General features: G+C 31.2%; 1 protein-coding gene and 1 pseudogene across 1 annotated transcript; both read left to right on the top strand.

Moving 5' to 3' along the window:
• Positions 1 to 7,315: 7,315 nt before the first annotated feature.
• On the top strand, positions 7,316 to 11,331 carry LOC118045280 (disease resistance protein RUN1-like). The gene is made up of 6 exons (XM_035053864.2): positions 7,316 to 7,655; positions 7,773 to 8,268; positions 8,380 to 9,478; positions 9,580 to 9,855; positions 10,495 to 10,846; positions 11,140 to 11,331. The coding sequence occupies exons 1-5, from the start codon at positions 7,577 to 7,579 to the stop codon at positions 10,543 to 10,545; spliced, it is 2,001 nt and encodes a 666-aa protein (XP_034909755.2). The 5' UTR covers positions 7,316 to 7,576; the 3' UTR covers positions 10,546 to 10,846; positions 11,140 to 11,331.
• LOC118045283 (uncharacterized) lies at positions 11,143 to 11,748 on the top strand (annotated as a pseudogene).
• Positions 11,749 to 14,324: the final 2,576 nt, after the last annotated feature.

The raw sequence follows: 14,324 nt of genomic DNA, 5'->3' as shown, positions 1-14,324 counted from the left end.
TATTTCGGCATCCAAAGCCACCATTATGCCGGATCCATTGTTTTCTGATGCTACTCGTTTTCGGCAACTTGTTGGTGCTCTCCAATATCTCACTTTCACACGCCCGGATATTTGCTTTGCTGTTAACCGGGTCTGTCAATTTATGCATGCTCCTACAGAATCCCATTGGGCTGCCGTGAAACGCATCTTGCGTTATCTCCGTGGTACGGCATCACATGGTTTACATATTACTCGCAGCTCTTCCTTTGCTTTACACGGTTTTACAGATGCAGATTGGGCAGGTAGTATTGAGGATAGAAAGTCTACAGGTGGTTATCTTGTGTTCTTTGGTCAGACGCTAATTTCGTGGAAATCGAGTAAGCAACACACTGTTGCTCGTTCTTCGACGAAAGCTGAGTACAAAGCCTTAGCCGATGGCACGGCTGAAGTTATCTGGCTTCAGTACTTGTTAACGGATCTTCAGATTCCGACTCCTTCTGCCCCTATTATCTGGTGTGACAACCTTGGTGCCACGTATTTGTCCGCAAACCCTATATTTCATGCTCGCACAAAACATATTGAGATTGATTATCATTTTGTCCGAGATAGAGTTGCGAAGAAGGAGATTCAGATTCGTTTTATTTCCTCTCAGGATCAACTTGCCGATGTCTTCACTAAGCCACTTCCTGCTGCTTCATTTACTGCTTTTAGATTCAAGCTTCGGGTTGATCCTCCACCCTCAGCTTGAGGGGGCGTATTATAGAATGTAATTATATAGGAAATATTATAGTCATATTCTTATGTGGTAATTTCCACCTTTACTATTGTATAGAAAGGGTTGGCTAACCTATTAGGTTAAGCCTCCTAATTATTCTCAACTCTGGGAAGTCATAACTTTTTGCCTAATCAGTCTCTTTTGGAAATTTACATCATTTGATTTTGACAGTATCAGATTAGACAATTGCATGGAAATGGTCTTCTTAGTTTACCGTGTGAAAAATCAATATTATTGTCCGGGAGGGAAGTAAGGTTTTTTTTTTTTTTTAAAAAAAAATATTTAAAAAAATATTAAAATAATTTTTTTAAAATACTTAAAAAAAATCTAAGACTAAAAATTAATCTAAATGTTTTTAAAAATAATTGAACCAAAGTACCAAATACGTTCATATACTCCATCTTCAACCACTGTAAAAATTACCACTCTAAATTCCAGCTCAATATCGATAACCTTTTATCTTTGACAATTATTGCATTGCTAATAATTTGCAAGAAAACATACTTTCTCAATTTCCTTCTATTTTTTTTTTTTAACATGAAAAACTTTAAGTCACTCAATCTGCAACCACCATGAAATTACTGGTCCGAATTCCAGCTCAATATTTACCGGTACTACACGCTTGAGGAATTTCCTTGCTTTTCTTCCTCTACGCGTTACCTTTCACCTTTTATAATTATTATTGTTGCATTGCTAATAATTTGCAAGAAAGATTATGAACATTTTTTTAGTGAAATAAGCTCATTTCAAATTAACAAAATATAGTTTGTTGAGGCTTGTCTTGGAACCTCGCTTTTGATTAATTGACAGGAATAATAAAATTTTATTCAAATTATATAAAATATTGGGTGCGGATGTGCCCTTGCCCAACTTAGAGTTGGGACAAGCTACCATGACCTTATCTAGAGTTGGGTGTTAACGAGACGAGCCCTTGCCCAACTCAGAGTTCGGCATGGATATATCATGACCCAACATAAAGTTTGGATGCGGAAAAAATATAACTTCATTTTGAATTATGATTTTTGTTGGAAGGTCTTTAAATAAATTTTCTTTTTTAGAAAATCATGACCATATCTGGTATTGGAAAAACAATTATGGTTCATTTAGCCTCATCTTCTCTGCTTGTAAAATTGGGGCAGATTATGAACTTAACCGAGTAATTACCGCTCGAAATTCCTAGCAATTTACAAAGGAATTTTCCTTGTTTTTTCTCAGTACATTATTAGAAAAACTATCATTGACTGATTTAATTGTAAAGTCTTTGCAAGAAAGCTAAAAAAAATTAGAGTTTTTTAAAATAAAAAAATATAGAGAGAAAATAAAAAATAAAAATAAAAAAAAGAGCAAAATATAATTTTTTTTTTAATTATACGCCATCAGCAACTACCTCAAAATTAGCACTCCAAATTCCAGCTCAATATCGATCAACATGTGGCTAAAGAATTTGATTGCTGCTCAATATTTACCAATACGCGCTTGAGAAATTTCCTTGCTTTTTTTTCCTTGCAGAAATTTTGAAAAAAGAAGATAAAAAAGAAATATGATTTAGTTTTTCACTTTTATTGGCGCTATAAAGTTTTTTTGATTGAGGTTTGGTTAATAAACTCTTATTTCATCTTTACTGGCGCTATAAAGCTGATATTGCTGTTGATAGCTTTTGCTGGGTTGATCTCTTTGGTTTATCTCTATCATTCTGGGTAAAAGATAATTTTCACGCAGTTATAGCTCGTTATGGCTGTTTGATTGGGATTGGGATTGATAATGCTAAAAGCACTTTTACAGATTTGACAGCAGCAAGGGAAGGGTGTTAATCTGCAGAACTCGGAAGGAGATTATTTTCGACGAGAACAGTATTGATCATTGTCAGGGAAAGCACTTATTTCTTTAATGTATGTTTCCGGAGATTATTGCGGTGGGAAATGTTTTGGCAGCCAAAGCAATTCACAATGACCTTGGTCTTACCTATTTTGATTTTGGTCACCAAACTTCATTTGTTTTTAATTACATCCTTGCAAGTTCTATTAACACGGTTATATTTGTTGTTATCCAGTTCGATTTTCATGTTATTGCATATATCATATATCTTTAAATATCCCTACATTGAATTAGAAATCAATTTTTTTTAACCTTCCTAACCCAGTTGCTATTAAGGTTAGTTCCTGTTATTTATAAAGCGTATAATTTAGTTCAAGTCAATAAAAGCTTAGCAGTTTGATACAAAAGCTTATGGCCAAGTAAAAGATGTTTATTTTGGATGTAATAAATATTCATATTGGAACATAATATTCATCTCTCAAATCATCCCTAATCCAGTTGATCATATAAATAATTGTTTTAATTAATAACTATAAGAAATTAATAAAACCCCTTACTAGTTGATTACTCGAATAAAAACTCAAGATTGACGAGCAAAGTAAATAAATTACTTAACCAAGGTTACTAGAGGAGTTATTTGCCAAGATTGAGTTATATAACAGTTTATAAATCATGTTATCATCTCCATTGCCATATATATAGCTCGACAATACAGGGTAAGATGAGATTAAATTTAGTTTTAAAATATGTAGGAATGTTGTTGAATAATGCTTTTTAAAAAAATTTTGAATCGTTTTAATATGTTAATGTTAAAAATAAATTTAAAATATTATTTTAATATATTTTTAATTAAAAAAATATTTTAAAAAACAATTTTCACCACACTAAAAACAATATCTCCATTTCCATTTCTATATATATATATATATATATATATATATATATAGATCAAGAATAAAATAACTTTTACATATTTTAAAATACTAATTTTTTTAATAGCAGTTTACATATTTTTCGTATAAATTGTAAAGTTAAGGACTCTTTTGTGCTTGGTAAAATACCACACTAAAGTTAATAAATAATAGCACAAGAAAGGACCAAATTAATAAATAATAGCATGCACGAAACTTCACGATATCCATGTGTTTGAACGTTTTACACTGCTTTAATAGATTGTTACAGTAAAAGTACAGAGAGAAAAACGGTACAAGACAGAACAATAAAGGAGGGGCTGACGCTCAGTGAGGACATCCTCCAGCTCATCAGATCCCACTTGTTAAATTACCAAGTTGTCGTTGGACCTCATTAATGTTAACGTGTGGACGGTATATCCAAATTGAGGTTTTTCAATTATCTTTAAACATATTATAATTTCAATTATCTTTAAACAATATATACTTTGAGTTTATTAGAAAAAACATCTAATATAAATTATAAAAAAATATTTATTTTTCTGATATACATAGCAATAAAAAATTAGATGATAGTAACAAGAAAATAAAAATTAGTTTGAATATATCTAGTAAAGAAGTTCGAAGAATAGAATGAAGTGAAATATTCTTAATAAAAAAACAAAAAAAAAAACAAATATATTTTTAATGAATATAAAATATGAATAAAATTAAAGAACAAGAAAGAGAAATAGAATCTCTTTGTAAGAACTTCTAAGAATTTAATTACAATTTAGAATTTCTTCCTTAAAATTATTCAAAATATACAATGCTAGGTTTTAATATATAATTAAAAGAGTGTCTCTTGAACCAAATAATAAAAATATTATATAACTCTTTTAGAATGAATTGTTCACGTAGGGATTTGATTTGAATATATTATTTGATTTTGATTAGTCCATTAATAGGTTGATTCTACTATTGATGTCTTGCATTGACTGAAAATTTCACTCGAGAATTTGCAAAGGATTGTCTTCCTGGTACTTTTTATTGTACAAGAATTGAAAAGTATTTGCAAGAAAACTAAAGAATTAGAGTTTTTTCGATTTCTAAAATAAATAACACTTTTGTTCTTCTCTAACATAACAAGATTTTTATTTATTATTACTGTACTTACAACAATCACATTAAAATTAACTAAATCACGTCATAATAAGATAAAATCTATACCATTAATATATATAATTAAATATTAGTAATTGTTTTTGAAGACGATAGCTCTTATTAAATCAAAGATATTCTATTATTTATATGATCACTGAATAGTTAAATAATTTATAAAATAAACGAATTTTTATTCTAGAATAAGTAAATACTTAATATTTATAACTCGAAGTATAATTATAATATTTTAAAAATAAATCATAAAAAAGACTTGTGTGTTTAAATAAGATTCAAAATTCAACCTTTATAACTTACTTTATAACTTCTAACTTCTTGGGTTCCATAAAAAAAACCTTTTCAGCTCCTTTTTTTTTTTTTTTTTTAAGAGAACCCCGAAAACTGTAAGAAAGTCCAAGCAATTACCGGTTGAAATTCCTTTTCTTGTACATTATTAGAAAAAACTATCACTGATTTACTTTTAATTTCTAAAATCACAATTTTAAATTCTAAAAAAATCAATTATTTTTAAAATTGTTTTAAAAAATAAAACATCAACTATTTATATAATATATATTAAAATAAATCGAAAATAACTAGTAAAATTAAGCAAATAATTCAAAAATAACAAGTCTGATTTGAGTATATTTTCTATCTTGATTCACTGACTTGCTAGGTATTCTCTTTGATATTTTTCTGACTTTTACTATTTTACATATTCCCGCAATAAATAAAGCCAGCAAAGGCAGATGTCATTACCATCGTGTGAAGGTGTTGAATTGTTACTTCAGTTTTTTGCCACCAGCCGGATGAATGGCCCCCTGGAACAGATTTCATACGAGCACGCATGCAGCCGGATAAAATAGCATTGATTTACAACCGTGGTTTTAAGGTCATCATTATTGGCAAAAAAATTGTATCATTAAGCAGACTTAAATATCAATGCTTCAGATTATAACTAATTATTTGTTCTGATGAAGATTACAAAATTAAAATCAAATTAATTACAGCTTCTCTCTCCATCGTCTTCCTCTGCCTTTGTCATGGCATCAACTCATCAAGTACAGGTAAAGATACTCCATTAGCGACTATCTCGAAATTACGACTCCAAATTCCAGCTCAATATCGATTGCTGCTCAATATTTACCAATACGCGCTTGAGAAATTCCCTTGCTTTTTTTCCTGCATGTGTTTCATTTTTATCTTTTATAATTATAATTATTGCATTGCTAATAATCTGCAAGAAATAATATTTTTTTCTCTAAAAAAGGCTTGAAGCATTATAAATAATCTCTTTATTAAATCATCAAAATATCAAAGTCTATTTCCAAATAAATACTATTACTACAGCTTGTTTATATAAAAATAGAAACAACTAAATAGAAAAATTATTGTTTTTTTAAATAAAAAACTAGAAAAGCCTGATAATATTATTGAATAAACAATAAAATAGAAATTTAATTAACAATAATTTTTTATCTCCAATAAAAAGGCTTGAAGCATTATAGATAATCTCTTTATTAAATCATCAAAATATCAAAGTCTATTTCCAAATAAATACTATTACTACAGCTTGTTTATATAGAAAAGCTTGATAATATTATTGAATAAACAATAAAATAGAAATTTAATTAACAATAATTTCTTATCTCCAATAAAAATTTAGGTTTATCTTTAACACAAACCCTGTATTTTAAAATACTATTATCAAAAACTATTATATATGAATCAAGACAACAGTAAAATAACTTTTACATATTTTTCAAGTTTTACACTGCCAAAGTTAATAAATAATAGTTTTACACTGCTTTAATAAATTGTTACAGTAAAAGTACAGAGAAAAAGAACGGTCCAAGACAGAACAATAAAGAAGGGGCAGACGCTCAGTGAGGACATCCTCCAGCTCATCAAATCCAGCTGAAGTTGTTGCAACTACCACGAAAGAAACGCATTAATGTTAACGCGTGGGACCTACTTGTTGCAACCATCACGAAATTACCACTCCAAATTCCAGCTCAATATTAAGATGAGAACAATAATGGACTTTGGTAGCAGTAACACGTGGACTCTGCAGCTGTTGTGGCAACTCTGCAAAGGATCTGGAGGAAGAAAAATGATTGCATTGCAAATAATTTGCAAGAGAGAATTCTTTCTCCGAATAGAAAAAAACTATTATTTTAAAATAAAAACAACTAAATATAAAAATTATTATTTTTTTAAATAGAAAAACTAGAAAAGCCTCATAATATTAAATAAAAAAAAATAGAAAAAATTATTCTTTTCAAGTAGATAAATTATAAAAGTTTAATAATACTAAATAGAAATAAAAAAAATTTCTAAACTAAATAAAAAAAATTAAAAATATTTGATAAAAAAAATTTATTAATTCAAAAGTTCTTATATCAAAATCTCACTTATCTGAAAAAAAAAATATAGTGAGATTACATTATAATTTACATCAAAATCTCCAAAAAATTTTTTTTTTAATAAATATAAAAAAGAATATGAAAATATTAGTAATATATTTTCTAAGAACTTAATTACAATTACATTATAATTTTTTCTTTAAAATAATTCAAAATATAGTATTAGAATTAGATAATGCTAGGTTTTAATATGTAATTTTTTTTTTAGTATTAGAATCTCTTTGAACAAAATAATGAAAATATTATATAACTCTTTTGAATGAATTGTTAATAGAGAGACTGTTTTGAGTATTACTATCTTGGCTGATTTTATTTGAATATATTATTTGATTAGTCTATTTATAGGTTTACTCTGCAGCTAACTTCTCTGTCCCATTTTATAGCTAACTCTTTGTTATACTGAACTTGCTCTTCTTTGCTTCTTTCTCGTTTTAATTTCATGTCTTGCTCATAACGATAACTTGAAAGCCTTACGTTCAGATAGATAATCATTGACCAGTTCATCCTATATCATTCTATTTAATTTACAAATGCAGAAAGAAAAACGCAAGCAATCCAAAGATGAAGAAAATGATTCATCCTCGCGAAAGAGAAGAAAAGCTGACCTCAGTAAGCCTATATAAAGAATACAATTAACCTCATTTCAATATCATAGCTTTGGAATTTCATAGCTAACTCTTCGTTATATTGCTCCATTGGTAATTGATTGTGCCTTGATTTCTGCAGCTTCCATGACAGAGCCAGAGTCTTCTCGATCTAGACCAGAAGGGGCCTATGATGTCTTCTTGAGTTTTAGAGGAGAAGACACTCGCAAGACATTTACAGATCATCTACATACTGCCTTGGTCCAAGCAGGAATCCACACTTTTCGAGATGATGATGAACTTCCAAGAGGAGAAGAAATCTCGCATCATCTCCTCAGGGCAATTCGAGAATCAAAGATATCCATAGTTGTCTTCTCAAATGGATATGCTTCTTCTAGATGGTGTCTCAATGAACTTGTAGAGATTCTGAAGTGCAAAAGGAAGAAAACCGGTCAGATTGTTCTTCCTATATTTTATGACATTGATCCTTCAGATGTGAGAAAACAGACTGGCAGTTTTGCAGAGGCATTTGATAAGCATGAAGAGCGTTTTGAAGAGAAGTTGGTGAAGGAGTGGAGAAAAGCTCTTGAGGATGCCGGAAACCTATCTGGACGGAGTCTCAATGATATGGCAAATGGGTATGTCTTTTTTCCAAATTTATGGAGTCAATATACTTTACATTTTTCAATGTGAAACAATAAAATTCTTAATTGACTCGCTATCAATGACTTGCTTTTGTCTATGAGCAGGCATGAAGCAAAATTTATCAAAGAGATTATCAAGGATGTGTTGAATAATTTAGATCCCAAGTACTTGTTTGTTCCCGAGCTCCTAGTAGGTATGGATCGGCTTGCTCACAATATTTCTTACTTTCTAAGTACTGCAACAGATGATGTACGCATTGTGGGCATACATGGGATGCCAGGAATAGGAAAGACAACTATAGCAAAAGTTGTATTTAATCAACTCTGCTATAGATTTGAGGGAAGCTGCTTTCTTTCGAATATCAATGAAACATCAAAACAATTCAATGGTCTGGCTCTTTTACAAAAGCAACTTCTTCATGGTATTTTAAAACAAGATGTTGCTAACATCAATTGTGTCGATAGAGGAAAGGTTCTGATCAAAGAGCGACTTTGTCGCAAAAGAGTTCTTGTTGTTGCTGATGATGTGGCTCGTCAGGACCAGCTAAATGCTTTGATGGGAGAGCGAAGTTGGTTTGGTCCCGGAAGTAGAGTGATTATTACAACAAGAGATTCTAGTATTCTACTTAAAGCAGATCAAACATATCAGATCGAAGAATTGAAACCATATGAGTCCCTTCAGCTTTTCCGATGGCATGCCTTGAGGGACACAAAGCCACCAGAAGATTATATTGAGCTTTCGAAGGATGCAGTTGATTACTGTGGAGGAATTCCTTTGGCTCTTGAGGTTATGGGTGCTTGTCTGTCCGGGAAAAACAGAGATGGTTGGAAATCTGTAATTGACAAATGGAGAAGAATTCCAAACCGCGATATTCAAGGAAAGCTTAGCATAAGTTTTGACGCACTGGACGGTGAAGAACTACAAAATGCATTCCTTGACATCGCTTGCTTCTTTATTGATAGAAAGAAAGAGTACGTCGCAAAAGTGCTAGGAGCCCGTTGCGGTTACAATCCAGAAGTTGATTTGGAAACTCTCCGTGAAAGGTCTTTGATTAAAGTTAATGCCTTTGGAAAGATAACCATGCATGATCTATTACGAGACATGGGAAGGGAGATCGTTCGTGAATCGTCTCCAAAAGAACCTGGAAAGAGGACCAGAATTTGGAATCAAGAGGATGCATGGAATGTACTTGAGCAGCAGAAGGTAAGAGCTCAATGCATACATGAAAGCATAGTCATGCGTATTTTCTAGTCAAACTTATTACAAATAATTGAATGAAAGTTGTTATTGATTTTTTTTTTTAGGGTACGGAAGTTGTAGAGGGTCTTAAACTGGATGTCAGAGCATCAGAAGCTAAATCACTGAGCACAAGATCATTTGCAGAAATGAAATGCTTAAATTTACTCCAAATCAATGGAGTACATCTCACCGGATCCTTCAAACTGCTTTCTAAAGAGTTGATGTGGATTTGTTGGCATGAATGTCCTCTGAAATATTTTCCATCTGATTTTACCTTGGACAATCTAGTTGTTCTTGATATGCAACACAGTAACCTCAAAGAACTATGGAACGGAAAAAAGGTGTGAAACATGCTACAATCCCCAAAATTTCTCCATTATGTAATTTATATTTACATGTTATGACTTTCTATGATTAATTTTCATTATTTTGCCCTCTATTCTCAACAAGTTAAAAATCCTCAATCTCAATCATTCTCAAAACCTTATTAAAACACCAAACTTGCACAGTTCAAGTCTAGAGAAACTAATTCTGGAAAGTTGCTCGAGATTAGTTGAAGTCCATCAATCTATTAGAAATTTGACGAGCCTCGTTTTCTTGAATATGGAGGGATGTTGTAGACTGAAGATTCTCCCTGAAAGCATTAGCAATGTAAAATCTCTTGAAACTCTGAATATTTCTGGGTGTTCATAACTTGAGAAATTGCCAGAACGAATGGGTGCTATGGAATCCCTAGCTGAGCTGCTAGCCGATGGGATTGAAAATGAGCAATTTCTCTCTTCAATTGAACAATTAAAGCATGTCAGAAGATTATCATTGCGTGGATATAGTTCGGCTCCACCAAGTTCTTTGATTTCAGCAGGTGTTTCGAATTTGAAACGTTGGCTGTCAACATATTTCACTGAATGGAGATTAGTGAGACGTCTTAAGCTTTCTAATGGTGGTTTGTCTGATTGTACAACTAACTGTGTTGATTTTAGGGGTTTGTCTGCTCTAGAAGAATTGGATCTAGATGGAAACCAATTCTCTAGCCTGCCTTCTGGGATCGGCTTCCTTCCCAAGCTAGGGATCTTGACAGTCAGTTCTTGCAACAATCTTATATCAATCCCAGATCTTCCCTCAAGTTTAGAGAGTTTGGTTGCATGTGGTTGCAAATCATTGGAAAGAGTAAGAATACCAATCAAGTCAAAAAAAGAACTATCTATAAATCTAGATGAAAGTTATTCGTTATAAGAGATTCAGGGCATCAAAGATCTAAGTAATAGTTTTTGGAGTATTATTGTTGATGACCGCGGGCATTCACTAAAGAAATTACAGAAAAGCGTTGTTGAGGTACTATTTCTTTTAGTCTCTTTTGCATAAGAAGAAACATACAATTGGCACATACATTTATTAATGTCTAAAATCTCAGCATTTCTCGAAATCAATATGTATACCGGCAATAATCATTATTATTATTATTTTATTTTAAAAACTAAATATTCATATTTAAATAATATTTTTTATTTTTCTTATTTAATCTAAAAAATTAAATATTATCTTTAATAATATTTTTTATTAAATATTTAAAGTCTTATTGGTTTTATTTTTAATTTCTTGATTTTATGATAATATATTTATTACAGGCAATGTGCAACGGTCGGCACCCGTATTTGTATTGACTGCATTCCTGTGGTGAGATGCCAAAATTGGATGAGCTACAGGGGAGAAGGATGCTCATTATCATTCCATATACCTCCAGTCTTCCAAGGCTTGGTTCTTTTGGTTGTCTGTTCACTTGAGAAGGATGTTCACATTATTATTATTATTATTATTATTATTATAAGAAATAAAAGAACATTGTTTTCAGCTAAACTCACACCAGGAACTGGGGGATGGATAAGATACATAAGTAGAAGTGAAATGGCAATGGAAAGATTACTGTGGAGATGACGAATTTGAAACTATACATTTATAATCCAATGGAAAGCAAGTATTCATTCAAATCCGTACACATTAAAGAATGTGGGGTCCATGTGATCGCAGAGAAGTTAGATTCATTTGAAGAGTCGGCAGTGGAAAGAGATACATTGATGTCTTCACCATATCATCTGCTTTTCTCAATCCTTTATTGTGGTTCAATTACAGCGTCTACACCAAAGCAATGGAGTGATTATTTATTTCCGAAGCTGCATAAATATAACCTCAGTTTAGCTCTGTCCCGGTAAGAATACATATTTCCTTTAGTTATTTCTATTTTAATTCTATTTTAATTTTAAGAGATTAAATATCATCTTTAATTATTACATTTTTTCTTATTTAATCTAAAAAATTAAATATTATCTTTAACAATATTTTTAATTAAATATTTAGAGTCTGCTTGGTTTTATTTTTTTTCTTGATTTTATGATAATATTTTTCTTATTTAATATAAAAATTAAATATTATATTTAATAATTAGATCTATCGAATATCACTTAACTATATCATTATTTTATTGGTAGGAACTTATGAGTCTTTTAAGCCAAAAGAATAGTAGGAAGAGCTAAAATTAGCAAGGAATATTTAGAGTCTGTTTAATTTTATTCTTTGATTTCTTGATAAAAATTTTAAATTCTTTAAAAACAAAAAATTAATACGTATAAGTGTTGATTTTGATTTTATTTTTTTTTAAAAAAAAGCCAACAATCACTAAACATCTTACTTTCTTTTTCAAACTTGGAAGTTCTACTTAATTTTGTTGGTGTTTTAGGGAGAAGAAGAGATATCCAGAAATGAGGGCTTTAAAAGATAAATGACTGAGCACAAGATCATTTTCAGAGAGACGCTTAAAGCCACTCCAAATTAGTAGGGTACATCTCTTTCTGCCGAGTTGATATGAATTCATTGGCTTGATGAAAACTACCAAAAGTTCTGAAAGCATCCTTAATTAGTATTATTAGTAAAGTCTTGTTAGTTTTGGCTATAAGATCTTGCCATGTATTATTGCATGGCTTTTACTATTTTTTGGCCCTTATTTTTTTTGTATATACAACTTTTATTTTTATTGTCGTTTTGTCATTAGCTTCAAGGCACCAACACCAATTAATAATAAATCTCGGACTATTATTAAATAAAAAAAACATAAACATTGTTAAAACACAAAACTTGCATAGCTCAAACCTAGAGAAACCCGGTGACAATAATCTAATTTAGAAAATAATTAATTTATCCTTGTAGTCTTAGAAAATAGTATTTAGTTTTTATGTTTTCATATTCATCTATGATTTAATGTGTTGATTGAAATTGGCGAGTGAATTTACTCACATATTTTTATATTGATTTTGAGTTCAAATAGATGTTTAAAAATAGAGTTTTTACATGAATACAACCCTTCATGTATTCAATATGAATGATGGGAGATTTTAATGTCTAATTGTGAATGCATTCATTTATATATGGATGATTTTACTAAGAATTGGTTGATAAAAAACTTGTATGCTCTAGTTTTTAGCTGATATCATAATCTTGGAGGATGTCAATGATACCAAAGTAAAGAACTACATTTCACAATCACTAAAATTCAAAGTAAAGTAACGGAGAATAAAATGTGATAACAATGAATGATAACTCAACCACAGCGAATCTTACGCTTTGAAAACACTTTTCACCATCAATTTTCCTTTTCTCATTGATTTTAAATCTTCCAGACAGATAAAATAGCATTGGTTTTTTCTGTTAAAAATGGACCTATTCAGCTTAGGCATCAACAACATGTTGCATCCACAATCTTACCACTACATTATAATTATAAACAAAACTATATATATATATATAGGAGGACAGAGTTAACAGACATGCACTAACACACACTGTGCAAATCAATGTATAGCTGTTATAACAAACAAGTGTACAATCTGTTTTCTCCAACCTTCCAGCATTATTCTCCCGAGCATATAGGCAACCGAATGTATAGGCAAATTATGTGAGCTATTCTGTCAGCTCAAGATTAGGCAATTCTCTTAGCTCTGTTATCTTTTGTTTTATATATACTTGATTGATTGATTCAATAAAATAAGCAATTATGTTAGCTCTGTTCTTTTTTTTCAGTTAGCGGCCCAAACTCCATTAAAACTTACCTCCATCAACTATCTAGCCTGGAAACTTCAATTCCAGACTCTATTCATAGGATATGATCTCCTTCGATTCATTGATGGATAACTTTCCTGTCCAGCATCAAATCTTCAAGGAACCACTACACACTATAGATGAGAAAGGATGAACTACTTCTCAATGCCATTCTTGGTTTTCTATCACCCACAATAATGTCGTTCATTGCTCAAGCACAAACATCAAAGGAAGCCTGGACAGTATTGGCTGATACATATGCCAAACCATCTTGTGGCAGAATTAAGCAAGTGAAAAACAAATCATAAAGAGATCGATGGGTGTCTCTGAGTTCCTTCAGACCATAAAAGCCCGAGATGACGAGCTTGCCATTCTTGGAGCACTAGTTGATATTGAAGATCTCTTAGAAAGAATTCTTGAGGGACTTGGTGCTGAATACAAAGAGTTGGCTAGGGCAGTACAAGCTCGAGTCCTTTGAAGCATCTCTGCAAAATAGTCCTTTGTAAGAAAGCCTATTTTCCTGCCTTTGCTCATATAGCTAACTGTGCCTATACTGGCTCACGTCACTTGCCACACTCAACCTCTTCCTCTGGAAAAAACACAGGCTGGCGTTCATCATCCAATACGAACAACAGCAATATAGGTTGGCGCTCGTTCAACACATATAATAATTGGCTTTCTACCTCTCCACAACCTGGATCTCACAACTCTCAAAAGCCATACC

Source organism: Populus alba, chromosome 19, assembly GCF_005239225.2.
Source record: "Populus alba chromosome 19, ASM523922v2, whole genome shotgun sequence".
Classification (NCBI taxonomy): Eukaryota; Viridiplantae; Streptophyta; class Magnoliopsida; order Malpighiales; family Salicaceae; genus Populus; species Populus alba.
The sequence above is the reverse complement of the archived record's forward strand: the minus strand, read 5'-3'. Positions and strand labels throughout refer to the sequence as shown.